Source organism: Punica granatum, chromosome 8 (assembly GCF_007655135.1).
Source record: "Punica granatum isolate Tunisia-2019 chromosome 8, ASM765513v2, whole genome shotgun sequence".
In the NCBI taxonomy this organism is placed as follows: Eukaryota; Viridiplantae; Streptophyta; class Magnoliopsida; order Myrtales; family Lythraceae; genus Punica; species Punica granatum.
In genome coordinates, this window is record NC_045134.1 from 22,890,576 (window position 1) to 22,912,542 (window position 21,967).

Consider the following 21,967-nt stretch of genomic DNA (forward strand, 5'->3'; position numbering starts at 1 on the left):
TGACAAAGAAACAGAAATTGTAGTCAAATTGCCAAATATAAGTACATCTGGGAAGAAATTTCATTATCAATAGAAATGAAGGACAACAACTTTCCTGTACAATCCAAATTATCGAAAATAACAGCAAACGAATTTTCCGAGTTTCATCACAAGCCATAACTACTTAAGCAGCCCAGCCTCTCGGTAGCTTTCAACGGAGTCTATGAGAGTTTCTTCCAGTGGCCAATAAGTCCATCCCAGCTTCTGCAGCTTCTCGGAGTTCAGCTTGTTGTCATGTTGAGTCTCACTGTAACTGTGGAAAGACCAAAAACCAGGCTCTCAGAACACAGAATTCTTAGCCAAAAAATTGCGAATTCACTACCAAGGACATCAACATAGAACACCTGTAGGCTAGATAAATTAGTTTGTATTATCAAGCAAAGGAAAAAAAATAAATAAATAGATGAAAGAGCTTACTTCTTCGGGTAAGTGAAGTCAGGATATAGTCTACGAAGCTTTTCCGCCAATTTCGGGTCTTGATAGCCGCTACAATATGTATCTACCTTCAGGGATTTTTCTTGAGCAACATCTTGCACGTCAACTAGAGGACGGAGCCTGTTCGGACAGAATCCTCATGTCATCTACCTTGGAGCCAAACCATAAACCTCCCTTGCCAAATGTTTATCTTTACAAGGAAAAAAGGACTTTTTCTGTATATCCGTTTCAATCCATGGGCTTGACTCACACTGCCTATCATGCAGGTTTTTTGATGATCTTCGCCCATATGCTATCCAGTTCGTTCCTTGCATTGCTATACCAATTATGGCGATTTTGCTACCTCCAATGTACACGCACTCAACATACTGGCTTTGGGCAGCAGGTTGGTTTGTTTGCTTGTTTGCTCGAATTTGGGAATTTCACAGAGCCTTACTACTTATTCCATGCTGAGTCTTCTTAATCCGACTTTTTGCAGCATTTTATCTTATAGCCAAAATTGAAGAAGCTGCAGATACACCAATCTACAAATGGACTCACCACGTTGTCAGTGGACACACGCTTAAGCATCTCTGTGCTGCTGTGGTCCCTGTTTTCTTGACTCTCATGCTTGCAAAGAGAACTATTGACCTAGAGAGGTACTTTCTATACAATGCCATTTTTGTTTTATACATATTTGAATTTGTCCAATTCTTCCTCGCTCTCTCTTTCTCCCTTCCTCTCTTGCTCTATCTCTCAAATTTGGTTGCAATTCCACGAATGCAGGCAAAGTTTGCTGGTGACATGGAAGGTTTCCTGGAACCAGTATCGAGAGAAGAACAAGAAGGGAGAGAATTGTGAATGCACTTATACTAGTGTTTCAGTTGAGGAATCATGATAAATAAGATCACGCTCTCTTCTCGACAGAGTTCTGTAAACTTATGGCGTTCAGAAAATCCCGCTAACACAGGAAAACCTCATCACAAAACACCGATGACATTAAAGTGTCTTACTTTATGTACATAGAGAAATATAGTCTAGTCATTCAACGTGGTCTTACTCTTGACTGTGCCTTTTGTTTGTTGATCCGGGCAACTAGATGAACTCAGCTTTTCAATTTGTGGTGTCCACTACTAACTATCAGAATGAAGGTACCAGTATATCAAATCAAAAATTGATTGCGCGACTTCATGAACAAGCAGCTGTATTGGGCTAGCAAAAAATCGAAGAATCCTTTTGGCCAGAGCGAAACGAAGCAGACTTACCTGAAGAGGGACGTCCGCCCAGTTTCCGCTTCTCCTTCCACTTTCCGACCGGCAATGGAGCGGCGGAGATCAACCCGTCCTCGAATATCCTCTACCAGACGGCCGAATCGAAGCCCAAATCGCGTAGGAGGGGATGCGAAATGGACGAGTTAAGCTCTGCTAGGGTTTCTAATTTCCGACTGAAAGGAAATGTCGGGGAAGCAATGTATTTTATAGGATGGCATGCGTTGTAATTACTTGACGAACGCGAGGGTATTTTGGTCTTTTTGCGTCCTAATCCGCACCCGGCTCAGCTAATTCGGACTATGCTGGGGGGCTTAGCTAATCCTGTCCTAATCCGCATATACAAGTCCGGTCGGAATTTTTATTCCGGAATCCAGCGAACCAAACGCCGGATTGTCTATTCCGTACGGAATACCTAATCCTTGTCTGATCTAATCCGGCGGGCGAACCAAACATGCCCTTAGGGAAAGAAGGGACGCCTTGCCGCTAGACTAAAAAGTCCCCCTGCGTCTTCGAACTCATCCCTAGTAGGTACTGCTGCCTTGTCCAGAATCACACTGCCACCGCACCTCAGCCACTTGAGCCGACTCGATCGATCCACTCTATCTCCTCGTTTCCCAAATTTAGGAGTTCTTCCTTGGCACCATTGCATTGAATCAAATGCTTCATTATCTTTAGACCTTTTATAAATTTTCCTTTTCAGAAGCAACCTAATCCCTTGCCCCAGTCTAAGCACACCGTTTACACCGGATCTACCACGTTCATGAGAATTTCCTTTTACAACACCTTCACAGTACTCGGACTAAATTGCCATATTCTCATTTTCTCCATAACATCTCCAATAGTGCCAACATATATACGGATTTATTCCAAGATACCAATTCAGAAGTTCACATATACATCTAGGGTGTCAAGTTAAGACACTGAGGAAGTTCGTATTTGCATATACAAAGAGTAGCATTCTCGGTTTCTCTCCTAACTCAGTCCGAGCAAGGGGCACAAACAATCATTCACCATAAGATAAGGGCATGTATTATTAATAAACTGAAAGGACACGACACAGAAAGCAAACCAAAAAGCAGCACAAAACTGGAATGAAATAAGGACACCCACTACTATGAAAAAGCCCTCAAAAAAAAAAGTGAGACTTTATTGATCTAAAGAATTGGACCCTAAATGGCAAAACTTTAAAGTACTTAATACCCTATGCAAAGCAGTACAGTCTCTCATTCATCAACAGTACACTTCCTAAAAATGGACAACAGCAAACTACCCTAGAGATATCTCCATGGGCTTATATTGAGCGGACTTGGGTCCGAAATTCCGATAGGCTATGAAAACAGAGAGGCACAGGGATATCACCGAGAATAGCAGAGAGAAAGCACTTGCAGCATCCCACGAACTACCCGACGAGGCGGTCTTTGTGAGGAGTGACGTGCCTGAGGATATGTCCATTGAGACCCAGTCGCAGTTGATGGAGAAGTGGCCCGACCCATGCCATGGGTTTCCATTAACAGGGTACCAGAATGCTGCGGACATTTTGGCTGTTCCACCAACCGTGAACTGTGCATCCTGTGGAAATCGGGTAGTGCTTGATTATGATGCAACATATCTAAGCTTCTAAACAAAGGATAAAATTCAAGATTTTGAAGTGAAATTGCATGCATACATGGTATTGTTTGTTTCTCAAATAAAACAGAAATTGCACAGAAAATAAGAGTAGAATTTACAAAGCAACTGATATATCAATTAACCAACGCTTGATATATTAACAACATGATGGTTTTCTTTAAAGCACCGTATTAAGTTCATCCTTTGTCCAAACAATTGAAAGTTATTAGAGTGCTTTTCTTTAGCAAGATATTCTCCAAGAACATGGAAATATATAAAACAACTTTTTGGCAACAGATCTTCGTCAGTGATGCAGAACATTCTATCCAGCACATGGAAAAAAATAAAAAAAGAAATCTGAAAATCAGAGATGAGTTTTTGACCTGTTGAAGGCGATCCATTGTTCTCAAAGGCCGTGAGAATTCAAAGTAATATGCACCCTTCTGACCATTTGAAGCATATGGACTGTCTTCCTCAACAAAACCTGAAAGGCGTAAAATTTGAAATATGCCATGTTACAGACTAAGCCAATACAGAGGTTAAAGTTATAAGGCTAACATTTACATAAAAATCGACCCCTTCATATTACCAAGAAGGAATATCAAAAGGCTAAGTTCTTCCATGTTAAAGATCAAAATACTAATCGCTTGTCAACCAGTCAAATCAGTTACTTTTTCCAGCTCATGGCATAGGGCAAACAAAGTAGTAATCACTGTCTGCAGTAAGGATGGACCAAATGGCATTTATATGCTTAAATTATCAAAGTTGCAAGTTTATTGTGCCTGCACAACTCTATCAATAACAGTCATGCTAATTGAACCGTGTTGATCCAATACTATCAGCATTTGGCCACCTCATTAATTCAAATAATAGATAGACTTTCAATATGGAAAAATTGAAAAACATAAATACCTGACTGAACAGAGAGGCTGCTATGCCACCATGCCCCCTTCCAGTTATTTTGCGCACTGGTGTCATTTCCTGAAGATGGCAGATGATGATTATCAAAGATCAGCATGCATACTTGATTTTTTCTCCTTTATTAACAGTTCATAGTGGGGAGGGATTAATGAAGAGAGAAAGCAAACAGAAGAGTAACTGTATGCCATTTATATGATTTGTTGAGGCCTAATCCAACCTTGTGGTGGAAAGGAAAATATAACAGTTAGAATTTGCAGCACAGGAGCAGAAGTTTCATTCAGAATTTGGCGATGAACAATTCATAAGCCTTCAAGGAAGCACAAAGCTTTACAACCAAATAGTTACTGCACTCTTATCACCTTCAACAAACCATTTCTCGGTGCAGAAAGCTCCCATTGAAGTGTTCATGTCGCTTCCTCTTCAAATAGAACTAGCATGAATGTGAACTAAACACCAATTTATTTCACAGAATTTTGAAGCAGAAGAAAAGAGAACTCATACAGTATCTCTCGGCAAAATCAAAATTTACACCCTTAAGTCAATCCATAGATTTTTTTAGCTAACAATTGAACAGCCAGATTGGGTAACCATGGTTGTAGGTGGCCTGTTATGTACTTCCTTTTTCCCAGTTCATCAAGCCGCATTCACCCCCTAATTGAAATTAACTCTGGGATAGTGGAGACTTTGAGGAACAGAAAATATAGATGAAATACAAAGTTACATGCTTGTGCAGTTACATTTAATTGTTTTCCTGCAACAAGATTTCATTTTATATATAAAGTGCAATGTTAAAATCTGTGATCTCCAGACAGCATCAGAATACCTTTAATTTATAATTAATTCATACTCCAGTTTCCATATATAATCTATGTTTAAAATCTTCATAAATTAATGGTTGGTATTAAATATTGAATAATTCTTTCTACCAATCTAATTGGCTTTGCAAGCCTTTGTCTTGTTTTCCCCTTTCCTAACTTTCTTTATGATAAAGAATCAATCCCTCTTCTTCCATGTTTGCAGATTTCATTTCCCACTAGAATAGAGAAAATGTATAATCTTATGCAGAGAATTACCTGAAGGACCAGTTCCATCAATGTATCTGCAATGCGGCGTCCAAGCATAAAGATCCACCAGATGGCCAAACCTAGTTACCAACCTTCACAGTTTAATAGCAACTCTTTTGCGATTTATAGAATCCAACTATATAACATTTTTGTCGATAGTTTAAGATGTGATAAGATTACTTTTACCTGTCGCCTCCATTCCCCTTTCCATTGTCTATTGGATTGCCACCATAAAGTCGTCCCGGGATGGCATTTCCGATCGAAAAGTGCATGATGTCAACCTCATGACCTTTGCAAGTCTTATTGGTGCAACTATCACGCCCCTCTTTACACCCTCCCATCTATAAATTATTCATGCACATTAAACTAATCCATTATGAGAAGGAAAGTATAAGTGGGAGCGGAAAGTTTCGAACGCAAGGTACACGAATCACTTACATTATGATATGTCGCACTCTCACCAATCTGGAACATGAGAGCGGCTGATGGGCATCTGGTATTTTCACTGCATTTCACAAAGAAAAATCTATGAAGTGCAAAGATAAACAGAAAGATTTGTGAATTTCACTGTTAAACTTAATCAAGGCAGCAAGAGGGAACGGGATTTTTTTTGCTCTACAGCAATTTCAAGCACAATGACGGCATCAAAATCGAAGTTTCCACTACAGGCCCCTTCTACTAGCAAGATCATGACAGGCTAAAATGCTCAACCAATTGACAAAGCTGCAGAATACACATCTCAAATTTATTAGTGGTCCTTCATCAAGGAAGTTAAGATTACCCTTTGGAGTAAGCATAGTCCCCATCGACTTGTAATAAGAAGAAGACATCCTTCCCATCATGCAAAGCCTGCACGCACACAAAATCAAATCAAATGAAATTGAAGATGACCATCAATTTAAGGCCAGAAATAAATCTCTGACACAGATAACATAACATCTAGAATCAATGAGGAGGAAAAAAGAAAAAGGAAGCATGCACACAACGAAAGCCTGCAGCCGTGGAAAACAACAATTACATCAATCGTCACAATTGTAACCCGATATAGATCTTATTGCCCCCGAATTGCCATGGATTTAGACAGCCTGTCAAAACAAAAGGAGTACAATGGACTTACAACCACAAGCTAACCATGCAACTATGACTAGCGAAGCTTGGCATGAGCAGATACATTGACCCGCATGATAACAATTCCCGACCAGTTTAGTTTCTACAGTAATCTCAATTAAACATTGCATGGATCAAATCACATGAACTGAAGCAAGGAATGCAACTCCACTCATGGACAAAAATTGCCACCTAAAGCTAAAGCCATAGAAACACCACAGAGAAAGATACGATCAACTGCGCTTTCCATAACCCAAAAGGCTTTCCATAAAGTCAACCTGCCACCCACTTCAGCTACACAAACACGCATCAACCAATCAGATGCCTCTACCGCGCACATCAACATCGTCTAGTTCAAAGCAATCGAAGGCAGATAGGATCGCAATCCTTACCTTAACGGTCATCTTCCCGCCGCCGTACTCCTTGTCATCATCGGGGTCGAGGGCTGGGAGGAGGGAGAACTCGGAGCCATCAACATCGCTCCAATCGTCGGCGCGACCATCGAGGGTGATGATTCCGGGAAGGAACGGGGCCTCCACACGGATCTCCGACGCGGAGGAGTCGCAGCTCCACTCGCCGGACTCCTCGTGGGAGCTGACCCGGCCGGCCAGGGCCAGAGACAGCAAGAGGAGGAGCACTGGGACGGGCGGGGGCCGATGCATGTCGGAGGGAAGGGAGATCGGAAACAGAGCTTAGGCGTCGGCGTTGAGAGTCAGAGACGGCATTGAGCTGATCGATCGAACAGGACAGAGCCCAACAAAAGTAGAAACAGCTGAGCTTATTTGACTGTTCTTCGTGTTTCATTTTCTGAACGCTGAATTTTCATTTTTTCTTTTTGAAAAATAACACCATTCAGGCATACACTTCGGGGCGCTTGGTACGGGTATTTGATATGTCAGATTGAATGTGAAGATTCGAGGAAAATTTTAATTATAAATTTTTTTTTCAAGTTAAAAACTGAAATGTGAAATTATTGTGTTTGGAAAATTATATTGGAGTATGGGGAATGTGAGTGATGATATGATATATATTTTATTTTTTATAGAAATGATTGCGGGTTTCACGATTATAATCTCTATTATTTATTATTATTATTTTTTTAACTCGAGGTGTTCGGATTTCGCCCGACTAATCTCCGGAGCTTTGTGGACTCCCGACGGCGCATGGAACGAGTGATTACTTTAAGGCGCTCCGATGGCCCCAAGGAGATTCGAACCGGGACCTCGATGCAAACTTGGGTGCACATTAATCACTAGGCCGCACCCATTGGGATTGATTATAATATCTGTTATAATCTAACAATTCCACATGTTTGAATGCAAAGTCTTTACTGATCACGGCTGTAAAGTTCTAATTCGAACAAATGATATAATTATTAACTTTTACAATCTCTAAAAATAAACTCTGTAAAATACTATATAAAGCGAACTTTACACTGTAAAGTTTGAATTTTGCATGGAAAAAAATGTTCCCTACGTGTTTTATTTCATGTTACTGCACAAATCAAAATAATTTCGTGTCATGAATTTTTTTTTACCTCAGGACAACATTTCTTCATCATTCCATTAAAAAATTGATGGAATGCTAACGCAATGACTTTTTTTCAGTTGTTTTGCCGGAATTGCAATTTGAGAGACTTAAAATAAATTAAACAAAATATAAAATTAAAAAAAGGAGAGAAAATTACAGGCGGTGATCGAAGTGGTGGGTGGGATGCCTTATCGAGTCGCCTATCCCACGATCGAGGTAGTTTTTCGACTCAAATCGCGCCAACGACCTCGTTCAGGAGATGGGATGGTTGGCATAGGCACCACCTTCCCTCGATAAAGGTCGCTGGTTGGCTCCTACCTCCCAACTGAGCTCGCTAGTCGGTTCAATCCGCACTGGTGAACTCGGTAGGGACGTGGGTGGTCGGCGACAAGAGCCCTGCCTTCCTGATTTAAGGGTCCAAATTGCATGGGATCTCTTGAATTGAGAGTGGCGGTCGTTGGTCAGATCAAACTGTGCCAACGACCTTGACCAGGGAGTAGGTGGCCAGTAAGGACTCACCCACACCCTTATCCGATTTTGGCCTTGATTTTTTTAATTTTATATTATTTTTACTTTTGTTAATTTGTTTTAGGTCCCTTAAGTTTCTATTTCTGCAAAACTAACCCGAAAAAAAGTCACCACTTTAAAAAGCTATGTTGTACGTTGAAAAAAAAAAGACAAAATGCTATGGGGTGAATTTTTTTCATGTTGCATGATGAAATTATATTAATTTATACTGCAACGTGAAAAAAAAATTCGTATTATACGGTGTTATTTTATTTTTATTTATTCTCAGCTGAAAGTTGAAAAATGTTAAATATTTTTTTTCTCTATCTCTTCTCTACTATTGTAAAGGCCTTAAAAAAGGCTTCGTCATACCTTTGTATTTCCAAATTGGCCCTTCCAATAATTGCATTCATCCTTTAAAAAGTTCTTCAAATATGTCAAATTACACTATAACGTTTCTTCCCAATAATCTATCTATTTATATATTATAAATTTGAAAAGAAAATAATTGGTTTAACTTTCCTTTCCAATATTGCCTCTTTATATAATATATAAACTTCAATACAGTATAATAAATAATGATATAATTGTAAATATATATACAATTTGAGTTAAATAAGATTAAATTTGTAAATACATATAAATTAAAATTTCATAAATATTTTTTTATTTCTATATACATAAATATATTTAGACGTAAGGTATTTTAATTTTAATATATCATCAATACTTATGCATAAACATTATAATTATAAAATTATAATCAAAACTTATATTATATATTGTAATAGAAATTTATTTTTGAAAATTAGATTAGATAATATTTTATCGATATATATAAATTATATTTTCTTTTCATAAAACAAATCCGATTTGTTCACTAAAAAATGAAGACAAATCGGATTATATTTTATCTAGATTCCATATGATAGTTATAAATATGAATTATTATACACATAAATATGAACTTATTCAACTCTCAAAGAATACGTTTACAACTAGAGGGAGTTCGAAATGAATGTCTATCCCTCGATGCAAGTGAGTTGACTAGATTATTTTTCTTTTTTATTTTATTTTTCTCTATCTTTTTGCTTTTTTCCTCATATTGGTTTTCAAGATTGGTGATGTAAATTTTGTCTCTCGAAAGGTAATGCTACCCTTATACGTAAGCTCTCAAAAAGTAAGATCATCTACTACTAAACTTGAAGTTATTTATTTATTTTATTCTTTTAGTTTCACTTCGGGATTTTTTTTGCTTTTTTCTCAGTATTTTTTTCAATATTGGTGATGTGAGTATCATCTCTTGAAAGGTATTGCTATCCATATACGCAAGCTTTCAGAAAGTAAGATCGTTTACTATCAAACTCGAAGTTAATTGTTTATTTTATTCTTTTGTTTCACTTTTGATTCAAAGGAATTTTTCTTTTTTATTTTTAATTATAATTTCTTTTTACATTGATGAAATTATCATATGCAACGTACGAGCTTCACAACTAGTTAAGTATAAAACTTGTATAAGAAAGAAATTAGTCATAGTTTCCACTGCAATAAGAGAAGTAAAGGAGCAAAATGTTTTGTCATTGTTGGAAGATAGAACTTTCTAGTTAGCTCATTTAAGGGTGATTGGGACCATAAAATTTTTTGACAAGAAATATTATACAAACAAATTTCTTGAGGGAAAAAACAAAAAATGGGTTAGAAATTATAACCAGAACAAGAAAAAGAAACATGTATATCAAAAAGGTGTCTCTTAGATTGGAAACTGAAAAAGAAAACTAGAACCAAACAACAAATTCAAAAGCTACAAGGCCCCAACAACTGAAACCCAAAAAGAAAATGAGGAGAAAAAGTATTAGGGGCAGTTTCTTTTTTTTTTTTTCCACCAGAAAGATAGTGAATCTAGGACACGGATAGAGAAATGGACATAAATGAATCTAGGGAATTAAATTTTTTTACTTTTATATATATTGTAAACTAAAATAATGTCATTGTACTGTTTTATTATAAAAGAGATTCATAAATCTAATAAATGAAAAAAAACGGAAACAAAAAAAATAGATAATACTACTAGTGATAATGAAATCTGAAATTTTTTGATGATGTGACCGCATTACATCTCTCATCTCGCACTTTCTTTGAGTCTTTGTTGTATTCTTAGAATACGTAAGCACCCAAAATTAGAAAGAGATTGATGATAAGGGGAATCTTCAAGAAGATCCATCCAGCTTCCTCTTCCCAGCTCCTACAACTGAAATTAATTTTGAACTACTGTTATTATTACAAAAATTATGTTATGCTTTTGATAAAACATAACACCACATTCAAGTCCACTCTATATATGTCAAGCATTTCTCAGTTTGAAGAGTGGCCAATAGCAACTCCCTGAAGTTTGCGCATAATCCCCCTGATTTACTTCCTTCTTGTCCCCGCTCTCCCCGACATCCCCTCTTGTATTCTTCATTTGAAATTATTTTCAGCAAATTTTCTGTAATTTCCAAAATAAACTGTAATTGCAGAAAATAATTTTCAATCGTTTCCTCTGCGCTCTGTTTTCCTCTGCTCATGGCTCATCCCAATGAACCCACCAACCCAATCCTCAGCATACTCCCACACCAACCTGTGGAACCGGAGCCCTACATCGACTTATCGGACGGCAAGCTAACAGTCGAGGGTGTCCCGATACTCACCAAAGTCCCAGACAACGTCACTTTCTCCCATTCTCCGTGGTCTCCCGGTACTTTGAGTCAGACGCCCCAATCTTGATCCTCCATTGCATGGAGTTCTCATCCCACCGGGGCGGGTTCCCTGGGTTCGTCCACAAAAAGCCGTCCAATCGCCTCGTGAACTCCCTAGGTCGGCTCGAGGGAAAGGATTTCCTGAGCATATTTAGGTTCAAGACATGGTGGTCAACAATGTGGGTGGGGAAGTCAGGATCAGACTTGCAAAAGGAGACTCAGTGGGTCCTAATGGATGTCCCTGAGGTTAGGGCATATGCCCTTATTGTGCCCTCAATGCCCATCATTGAGGGCAGCTTTAGGGCTGCCCTAAGCCCTGGGGACAATGGCCATGTTATGTTCTGGGCAGAAAGTGGGTCCACCCAGGTGAGAGCATCATGCTTTGATGCCATAGCTTATGTTCATGTGTGTGACAACCCCTACCAGTTGATGAGGGAAGCCTTGAGTACCCTAAGGGTTCATCTCAACACTTTCAGGCTCCTGGAAGAGAAGACCGTCCCGAACCTTGTCGGCAAGTTTGGTTGGTGCACTTGGGATGCGTTCTACCTGGCGGTGGATCCGGTCAGTGTATGGCATGGTGTGAAGGACTTCTACGATGCCAGGCTACGGCCCTGGTTTTTTATCATTGATGATGGGTGGCAGAGCATCAACCTCGATGGGCAGAACCCCAATGAGGATGCGAAGAACCTCGTCCTTGGCGGGGAACAGATGACCGCCCAGCTTCGTAGGCTTCGGGAGGTTGAGAAGTTTCAGAAATACGTGGGAGGGTCCCTTCTGGACCCGAACTCTCCCCACTTCGACACGAACAAGCCCCGGATGATCATCTCGAAGGCCATCGAGATTGAGAAGGCTGAGAAAGAGCTAGGTCGGGTAATCCAGGAGAAGAGCACCGACTTGTCCGAGCTGCAGTCAAGGATCGAGAGGCTGAAGCGGGAGCTCAACGAAATTATAGGAGGTGATCAAGAGAAGGATGCACAAGTTCGAGGAGAGGCTTGCGAGGATGATTTAGGGCTAATGGCCTTCACTAGGGGTTTGAGGACAAAGTTCAAGGGCTCGGATGATATTTACGTGTGGCACGCACTCTGCGGTGCTTGGGGCAGGGTGAGACCTGGGTCGACCCATCTCGACTCGAAGGTTGTTCCTTGCAAGGTATCCCCGGGGCTCGATGGGACCATGCACCATCTGGCAGTGGTAAAAATTGTCGAAGGCAGGATCGGGCTCGTCCATCCCACCCAAGCGGATGACTTCTACGAGTCCTTCCATTCCTACCTTGCTAGCGCCGGGATAACGGGAGTGAAAGTCGATGTCATCAATGTAAGTTCCCTTGACCCTTCCTTCCTAAGTTTTCCTCGACAAACCTTTCAAATCTGTTAAATATCCGGTTTCAACTGACACGGACTGCATTATAACATTCGAACCCTGCGATTGATTCGTTCGATCCTGCAAAATTTGACACATTAACCTTGTAATCCTAACTGTAACAGTTTTCCAATTTAAACTTCCCAAACATGTGTCAAATTATGCTAAGACCATATTCAGGTTCATGTAAAATGCGTCCATTGTCGGGGTAATGCGGGTACTTGGCAGGTCCGATGGGTTTGGCAGGAGAAAAACATCACTCCTTCCCATTAAGTGAATCTCCAAAAGATTAATTGAAACTATAAATCAATGTCGGTAAGAACATACATGTACATGTATCTCGATCATATGTTGTCATTAAATCGGCTTATAATCAGTGATATGGCATCAATGCAGACACTCAAATACGTATCCGAAGAATACGGAGGCAGGGTTGAGCTTGCAAAGGCTTACTACAAGGCCCTAACAGATTCACTCATAAAGAATTTCAAAGGCAGTGGAGTCATATCAAGCATGCAACAGTGCAATGACTTCTTCTTCCTTGGCCCGGCAGATTTCAATGGGACGAGTAGGTGAGTCAAAGAAACTCAAACCCAACGGTCATTGCCTCCACCATTATTTTTTTAAAAAAATATTTTTTTAAAATATAATATGATAAATTACGTGAATTTTATAAATTCTGCAGGTGATGATTTTTGGTTCCAAGACCCGAACGGGACCGATGGGAGTGTACTGGCTGCAGGGCGTCCACATGATCCATTGCTCGTACAACAGCCTGTGGATGGGCCATATCATACAGCCCGATTGGGACATGTTCCAGTCAGATCACCTGTGTGCCGAGTTCCATGCAGGCTCGAGGGCAATCTGCGGCGGGCCGGTTTATGTCAACGACTCGGTGGGGAGTCATGACTTTGATCTTCTCAGGAAGCTTATGTTTCCAGATGGAACCATTCCCCAGTGCATGCAATTCGCCCTCCCGACTCGGGATTGCCTTTTCAAGAATCCTCTACTTGACAAAAAGACCGTCCTAAAGCTCTGGAGCTTCAATAAGGCAAGCAATCTAAGATAGCTGGCCTGCTTGATGTTTCAACTTGAAAAAAATTAAAACATGTGGTATTGTTAGTTGAAATCGAGCGCTGATAAGAGAAACTCCGAACTAAATCGTTCAATCATGGTGCAGTTTGGAGGAGTGATTGGAGCTTTCAATTGCCAAGGAGCTGGATGGGACCCGAAGGAGCAAAAGATAGGAGGCTTCCCGGAGTGCTATGAGCTTGTCTCCAGTTTGGTCCATGTCACGGACATTGAATGGGACCAATCCCGAGAACTTGCACGAACCAGTGGTCTATCTGAAGAATTCGCTGTCTACCCGAACCGGGCTGACAAACTCATCCTGATGACTCGAAATCCGACCCAATCCAAGTCACCTTGGACCCGTCTTCTTTTGAGATCTTCAGCTTTGTTCCTATCAAGAAGCTCGGACGAAATCTCATCAAATTCGGCTTCATCGGGCTGAAAAACATGTATAACAGCGTAGGGACAGTCCTGGATCTCGAGTATGGGGACAGTGGATCTGAGGCTCGAGCTAAGGTTCGAGTTAAATGAGGGGGCAGCTTCTTAGCCTATTCAAGCAGATCCCCGAAGAAATGCTTCTTGAACTGGAGCTAAGCACCGTTCGAGTGGTCGAGCTATGGGAGGCTGATCTTGGACCTCCAGTGGACTGAAGAGTCTGGTGGAATTTCGGACTTGGTCTTCGTCTTCTGAGTACTGATCATTTGTCAATCATTTAATCATTCAATTTCTACATTTCAGCAGAAAAATTTCACGTAAATTCTGTTTTGATTGATCCCAACTGTTCTTTTTTTTTCCGTGACAATATTTATTTTGCCAGAAATATGTCGTCCTGTGTAATATAATATAATATCAATTGTAATGAATCCAAAAATGCATACTTTTTATGGCGTTACTCATTTTTTTTTCTTCCTTTTTGCTTTTTGTTTATTTGGACATCAAAACAATTGTGTTTTTTTTTAATTGATGAGTACGTCAAAACAATTGTTAGTTAGTTAAAAATAATAACAAGATCTTACGAAGGTTAAATTTCACTAACAAAGTATTAGTTGAGTGGTAAACAATTCTAATTCCGGATAAGAACGCAAATTTGAGTCCCAAGAAATACTTGTTGGGAGGGAAAATACTTTTAATATTCAACTTTTCAAAATTAGGAGAGCAATATATCTCACAATTTTTCCAATCGAAAAAGAAAAGTTCCAATTTTTCCCAAAATAAGTGTTTCCCATCTTTCTTTTTCTTTTTTTATTAGGCCAAGACTGAGATTGATATTGATTCGAATATTGAAAGACTGAAATTAATTTTCATTCATATTCAGACATTGACTTGACTATGATTATTTGATACTTCCAACTATTTTTTATTTATTTATTTTTATAATAGACTAAATTCAAGGAATTTAAACTTTTGTTTAAATCGGAAATAAAAGAAAAAATAAAAGACTTTTTTTTTTCCTGTGGATGATTTCTTTTAGCAGGATTTTTTGGAAAACATCAACGTTAGTTTCTGAACCCTTTCGTCGACCAAAATTTGTTGAATGGAAAGCCATCTGTCTAAATGGAGGGTAAATCATGAGACACCCATTTTCGTTTTGTTTTATTTTCCTCTATTCACTATTAGGTGATCAATTCTCATTAGAGTGAACGTAAGATTGCAGAGGGGAAAAAAATAAAGTCGCATGGACGTTCCTTATACACACTATCAAAATCGAATTTTCTGGGTATAAAATTGTATAGAGTTCACAACGTCAAAATATGGAGTCGCTATCTTTTATGAAATTATGTTCACAGATAATTATACGAACAAAATCTTTATAGAGTTGAAACAAAGACTCAACATGCATAAATTCTAGGAGCCCCATAAATACAAATAAACCTTTTCACTTTTGAAATATCCATATTGCAGAGAACAGTTGAAATCAGAGAGATTTGTAAATTAATGTTCATACTTGTTAGTTCTGGACTCTATATTTGACATAAATTGCTTAAAAAATGATAATATATGTATGTTTGACAGTGTACTTGAGTTTCTAACTTTCTGTAGATTGAAAATTGCATTTCTACGAGAGTCTATATGGTGGTGGACTCGCAATCTATGAGCAATAATCTATAATTTATAACCTATAATTCATAATAATAATATTAACGTTTTGAAAAAAAAAATCTTCAATCTTTCGTGCCTTTACCTTTTTATTTTTTGCCATTCTCACCTAAACCTTTGGTTTTTTTTTGCCACCCCTGGCGAAGGTAGGCAGCAAAGTCGGACCTAGAGCACCCCCACACCCCCCAATTTCCCCCAAGGAAATAAGGGGAAATTGGTTTCAAAATCTCCTCGCCACCACCCCCAATTGAGGTCAGCGGTAGCGTCCCGACTAGGGTCCGACCTCACCACCAACATCAATCGGGGGTTTGGTGGTCGGCGGGGCACCCCTACACCCCCCGACTGCGGTCATTGGCAAGGTCAGCACTATCAATTGCCTAGTTCTCTTTTTATATTTTATTTTTAAAAATCAAATTTTGAATGGAAAAATGAGTTTTTTAACTGAATGTTTCCTTACAAAAAATATATTGAAACTTTTCAATAGTGAATATATATAAGATACAAGTGTTCATGATATATAATATATATATATATATAAGCGCTTATGCTCTAAACTATATTTATTTCAAAAAATACATAAAAGTAATTGTATGGATATTTAAAGTTTTTTTTGGCTTATTTTAGCTGTACATTGACAAAGATTTTCAACATATATCAAGAGATGATATAACGTAGTAGAGCATCGTTCATCTAGTAACCAAGATGTCTCAGGTCTGATAACTAGTAGGACTACTCGTGTCTTTTTATTAAATATTTAAGATTTTTATTTTAATGTAATGGGCTCATGGGACTATCTTGTAAAAAAATATTTTTGACATAATTTCCACCATATATTTATATAATCTCTTTAAAATTACATATTTATAAATAATTATTACAATGAAAATATTTATTGAAAAAACTTCAATTTAAAAGAATTTATTCTGTATATTTATCTATTTATTCAAATTTCATGCGAAAATTAATCTCAAACTTTTACCTAAATTGGTGTACTATTGTGATTTTTAGCTACATGGAACTTTAAATTATTTATTACATTATAATTTGGTCTAATTATTCAGCCATATTTTATTCCCAATAAAAATACTTATGTTATTTAGAGGATAATCATTTGTTAAAAAAGTGAAATTATTTATTTTGTGATATTCAATATTGTAAAATAGTATTTAATTTGTAATTAGAGTTACTTGAATTCAATTATGTAAAAGGGCTTTATATATAGTTTAGATTATTATAATATTTTAAGTTCAAAATGAAAATAATGAATATATGAAAAAACCATTTGATCCCACGGAGAAAAGGAAGTAGAAAAATGAAATCGCAAAATTATGACTATGAGATCGAGATTTTGATGACCATTAATTGAAAAAGTAGAGGGTAAAGTTGAGGGACTTATGCGTATTGAACAATAAGATGAGGGACCGGGGAAAAAGAACTTACGGAGCCGATGGAAATTGAAAATGCCCGGAAGACTGCGAGTAACGGAGCAGAAGCTGAACGAGCGGGTGGCCTAGGGTTCGCTTTCCTCCTCCCTCGCATTCGCCGCCCGGAGCCCATTTCAGGTGACGCCTTCACCTTCATCTAATCCTATCCCTGCCGGGGTTCAATCTTCCTCTAATTCCTCCGAAGCGGCTGTTGTTGAATTCTTTTCTTCTGCTCGAGCCATGGAGTTTTTAATTTCTTCCTCAATGCCCTTGCATTGGCTAACTGCTGCCAATCTGCTGTTCCATCGGTTGCTTCTACAGTTCGGAGATTGGACTCATCGAAAAAATTGTGTAGATGATGCGACTTTGTCTGGCAATTGGTTTAATCTCATCATCAGATGAATTGAATTTGGGAGCTGTCATTCAGGAAGGGTTTATGGGAGCTAGAATTATAGGCTTTTTGGTTATTACCTATTCAATTTGATTTCAACGTAAACTAGGGATGCAGTCAATGTTTTTTTTTTTTTTTGGGGGGTGGGGGGCGCGCACTTGGGCATCCATGTGTGGATGGAGGCATTATTCAGCTGGTTCTTAAGTTATTTTTTAGTGGTTATGCTGATATAGTGGTGATAGTGCTTTCGGGGTATCTTATCCCTTATGATATCGTGCATTCAGTATTGATGATGAAGTTAAGTTCACTTATCCAGTATGAATTCTATTGATATTCTTCCTTATTGATTTGATTATGCTTGGACAATGTATTGTGTTCTGCTTGAGATGGATGTGTTAAATTGGTTCTGGTCTGTGGACTGGGACGCTAAGTGAAAAATGGGGCAGAGATATTTTATGGGGCAGGGCAGGGAAGGGAAATGAAGGGTAGCCTTTATTCTCCTGGGAGAATATTGGGTGGAGAAGGAATGTTGGGGGGGTCGGGGAGTGGGGGAGTGGGGGTGGTGGTTTATTTCTCTTTCATATTACTATCTTTAATCCATACTGTCTTGTCAATGTTTTCTCCATTTTGTCCCTTCGGTTTGTTAATTCTCTCTAATAGAGCTGACATACATTCCCCTTCTCCTCCCTATTTCCTCTTCTTCTTTTATATCTGACACCTTAAGCTAAAGATACTTTCTACTAAAGCTTAATTTGGTTATTGCATCTGGTTTATAGTTATTGTGCTTCTCTTGCTCTATGTTCACGGGGGATCATAGTCTGGAATGCAGGGAATTAACAATGGGAAGTAGATCAGACTCAGATATTGATGATGATTTTAAAGAGCTTTACAAAGAATACACAGGGCCAACTGGATCTGCAACTGTTAATACGGAGGATAATGCCAAAACCAAGAAAAGGTCCCATGCTGGTTCCGATGAGGAAGAGGAACCCCGAGACCCAAATGCAGTTCCTACTGACTTCACTAGCCGAGAGGCAAAGGTTTGGGAAGCTAAATCAAAAGCTACTGAGAGGAACTGGAAGAAGAAGAAAGAAGAAGAGATGATCTGTAAAATATGTGGCGATCCTGGTCACTTTACTCAGGTTTTGTTGTTTCTCCCCCAAATTAATATTTGTCTTCTTATATTTAGAATATGCTAACTAAGAAAGTGCTTGAATGCCTGTACAATGTATGCCTGCAGGTTATTACTTATTGGTTATTTTGTCTTGTCTGTGATGAAATATTCTTTTACTTCTACTAACATGCGAGATTAGCACACCAGTTAGAGTTATTTAATGTTGAACAAGGGACTGATAGTTGTTTTTGTCCTGATGAGGTATGGCCTGAGTTATATCTTTTTAAGATCCGGTGGACGTGTCTAATCCTTTTTGCAATATTTCATATGTGTAGGGTTGCCCTTCTACTCTGGGAGCCAACCGCAAGTCTCAAGATTTCTTTGAGCGAGTCCCTGCCAGGGATAGTCATGTGAGAGCACTTTTCACGGAGAAAGTAGTGCAGAAGATTGAGAAGGATATTGGCTGTAAACTCCGACTTGAGGAGAAATTTTTGATTGTTAGTGGCAAGGATAGGTTAATTTTGAACAAAGGGGTTGATGCGGTGCACAAAATGATCAAGGATGGAGGCGATCAGAGGGGTCCATCTGGTAGTCGTACATCCAGATCTAGGTCACCCATCCGTAGCCCTGTTGGTGACAGGTTTAGACGCTCCGACTCTCAGAGGTTTAATCGTGGTCCTCCAAATGCATCGCAGTTTCAACCAAAGTTTAATAAGCAGGAAAAAGTTGTTGAAGGCCGTATTCGTGAGGATTTGCAAAGATTTAATAAAGTTTCTTCTCCACAAGGTAGGGCCAGTATAGAAGCATATATCTATATGGCATCTATAAGAAGCTGGTATTTTCACGCGCATAGCTTTAGGTCTACAATTAGATGAATAGATGTTGACACCTATCTGCCAATCCTTTAGGATATTGCTTGTTGCTTATCACTGGTAGCAGCAGGAGGTAAGTTCTTAGGTTCAAGCAGTATATTCTGAAGTCATCTTTTGGGATGGATCTGACAATGCAAGTTCTTACTGAGAGAATATCAGGACTTCTTTGACTCAGATGGTTGAACTTTGTGAAAAATGATTTTGTAATTGAAGCTTCCTTCTAGAGTATCATCTCGAATGAAGTGCTTGACATGCTCTTCCTTTGGTGAAGCTTACGGTAATGATAGGTCTAGAAGTCATTCCAGCCGTTCAAAATCTCCAGCACATCCTCCATACAGGGGCAACTCCTATAATTCTTACAATGGTCATAGTCAGACCATGAGTGTTCATAGAAGTGATGGTGAGAGAAGAGCACCTGGTGTTCAATCTGGGCGTCATCCTGAATTGCCACAGTTCCCACAGACATTAGAAGAATTGGAGATGGAGTATAAGCGTGAGGCAATGGATCTCGAGAGAATCAGGGATAAAGAAGAAGATGAAGAGAATTACAAACACCGTGAGGTAAGAAATGAATCATGTAGTATTTTTATATAATATGTAAATATTGTCACATACGGTTACATGTAGTCTGTTCGTCTGTCCTACACTCTCAAACATGGTGGACTTCTCAGGCCTTAAGCTGTATTTTTCTAGGGGGGAAAATATCTGGTTTTGAGTAATGTAGACAATTTATTAAGGACCAGTTGGGTTCTCATGGGACAACTTTATGCAGCAGATCTCTTTTTGTGGACCTTGTAGTTTTTCTTTTTCATCCTTTATGGTCCCCATATATATTACTTTCTAATTATAGTTAAACAAGTTAGTTTTCTCACTTAGCTGATCTGCCCTAGTGAAACTGATGTCGGCTTATTTCCCAAGCATTACGTTTTGAATTGTGCAGGATGTTTGCGTTATGCGAATAATATTGGTTGCTCCTTATTAATGGTTTCTCTCCTACTATTTCTACTTCACTTATTCTTCTCTGGGGCATTTACTTATGTATCAGATAACAATTTTGTTTGGGTTGATGTATCTGAGTTGTCATGGATGTATGTTCTGAAGGTCCTGCACTAGTCTTTCTTTATGGATTTCCATGTCTTTGCTATTTGAACTCTCTTTAGTTGCACGAACAGCGACCAGTAAAAATTCATTTTCCTGAGATGCTATTGCTTCAGGCTGTATGCCACAGTAGCTTTTGTTTGACTTTGCTTCTATCTCATTCCAGGCTATCCGGGAAATAAGGGAGAATTATATGAAGCAACTCTCCACTGTAAGGAGTTCACATGCAAGACAGTTTGAGGAATTCCTTCATATTGATGCCGAGAGGGGTCAGGTGCAGGCCCATCAGCAAATGTCTGGCCCTGGTTTTGGTGGGTATAAGCAGCAAGGTTATTCCGATTATGATGGCCCGCCAAACCCTCAGTATGCTATCCAAATGGATCCGAGGAATGGCCCCTTGAACCCAATGGAAAATTACCATTCAAGGCCTCATGGTAATTATGGCGATTTTCAACGTCAAAGACGTGATGGTTACGGGAAAAATTACGGGCGGTATTAACTTGTACTCTTGAGGTCAGATTTGGTAAGTTATCTTACTCGTATTGAAATGTAAATGTGAATCTTCCACTCTGAGCTTTGAGATCGTGGTCTTGGGATTTATCGTGGGATTCACGCTCCATGAGAAGCTGCTTTTGGAACGTGAGTAGGAATAGGGTGTGTTTGGAGCTGCATAATTTAGGAAGTCAGTGAAATTAAAAATTTGTATATCATCAGAAAGCAATGGCAGAAGAAAATTTTATTCATGTTTTCTGAATTTTTTCCCCTTGTAAGTCGCTTTGAAATTCTACTCCAAAATTTCAGGATATTGCCTGCATCTTTGGTCGGGTAGTTCTTATGCACAGTGGGAGACTTGTTCTAGGTAAGGACTATCTGAAAATTGGTGAGTTTCTCCCATGTTGATCACATTCAAAATGGTTTGTTGCTCGACCCTGTTTAGAATTGGTGTGAAGAAGAGAGTAATATGCAGAGTAAGTTCGGATTCAAGTCATTTCAGATTTTCTTCTGTGATGTACTGCAATTGTATTTCTTCTCGCTTGGTCGTTCCCTTCGGCTCTCTGTTCTTGCTTCACCTTCTTTTCCGCATGTGGTCTCTGCCTTTCCAAGGTGTGATGTTTGGTAGTATGATGGAAATATATTCCATTCCATTCCATTCCTGTTCCTTTTCTGTTCCCCTGTGCCAGGCTTGACATTAAAAAGGAAAGCTTAGTCAAATTTAAATGGGAGTGCTATCGAATAATAATATTATATGATACGTACACTTGCATCATTTGGGACTGGGAGATTGTGTTCGCTATATGAATAGATGGATGTGTTTGTGGAGTCTCGACATTTCTCGTTTTGTCGT

General features: G+C 39.0%; 3 protein-coding genes, 1 long non-coding RNA gene and 1 pseudogene across 6 annotated transcripts; 3 read left to right on the forward strand and 2 right to left on the reverse strand.

Moving 5' to 3' along the window:
- Window positions 1-556, reverse strand: LOC116187421. Its single transcript, XR_004152045.1, has 2 exons — window positions 457-556; window positions 1-292 (listed from the first exon to the last, which is right to left on the reverse strand). It is a non-coding gene; the product is annotated as an uncharacterized LOC116187421 (long non-coding RNA).
- Window positions 557-656: 100 nt separating this feature from the next.
- LOC116188859 lies at window positions 657-1,314 on the forward strand. The gene is made up of 3 exons (XM_031518319.1): window positions 657-691; window positions 741-859; window positions 953-1,314. The coding sequence occupies exons 1-3, from the start codon at window positions 657-659 to the stop codon at window positions 1,312-1,314; spliced, it is 516 nt and encodes a 171-aa protein (XP_031374179.1).
- A 1,416-nt stretch (window positions 1,315-2,730) lies between these two features.
- Window positions 2,731-7,275, reverse strand: LOC116187436. Its single transcript, XM_031516131.1, has 8 exons — window positions 6,817-7,275; window positions 6,099-6,166; window positions 5,756-5,822; window positions 5,504-5,658; window positions 5,327-5,397; window positions 4,245-4,313; window positions 3,716-3,816; window positions 2,731-3,293 (listed from the first exon to the last, which is right to left on the reverse strand). Exons 1-8 carry the CDS (start codon window positions 7,084-7,086, stop codon window positions 2,991-2,993), a joined length of 1,104 nt encoding a protein of 367 aa, XP_031371991.1. The 5' UTR covers window positions 7,087-7,275; the 3' UTR covers window positions 2,731-2,990.
- A 3,485-nt stretch (window positions 7,276-10,760) lies between these two features.
- Window positions 10,761-14,450, forward strand: LOC116187423 (annotated as a pseudogene).
- Window positions 14,451-17,135: 2,685 nt separating this feature from the next.
- On the forward strand, window positions 17,136-21,889 carry LOC116187430. Of its 3 annotated transcripts, XM_031516121.1 has the most exons (6): window positions 17,136-17,285; window positions 18,368-18,680; window positions 18,988-19,438; window positions 19,796-20,085; window positions 20,789-21,145; window positions 21,424-21,889. In XM_031516121.1, the coding sequence occupies exons 2-5, from the start codon at window positions 18,378-18,380 to the stop codon at window positions 21,119-21,121; spliced, it is 1,377 nt and encodes a 458-aa protein (XP_031371981.1). In that variant the 5' UTR covers window positions 17,136-17,285; window positions 18,368-18,377; the 3' UTR covers window positions 21,122-21,145; window positions 21,424-21,889. The 3 variants fall into 3 exon arrangements, with proteins under 3 accessions (XP_031371981.1, XP_031371979.1, XP_031371982.1); XM_031516119.1 differs by lacking the exon at window positions 21,424-21,889 and having other exon boundaries at window positions 20,789-21,376; XM_031516122.1 differs by lacking the exon at window positions 21,424-21,889 and having other exon boundaries at window positions 17,146-17,285; window positions 18,356-18,680; window positions 20,789-21,376.
- The last annotated feature ends 78 nt before the right edge of the window (window positions 21,890-21,967 follow it).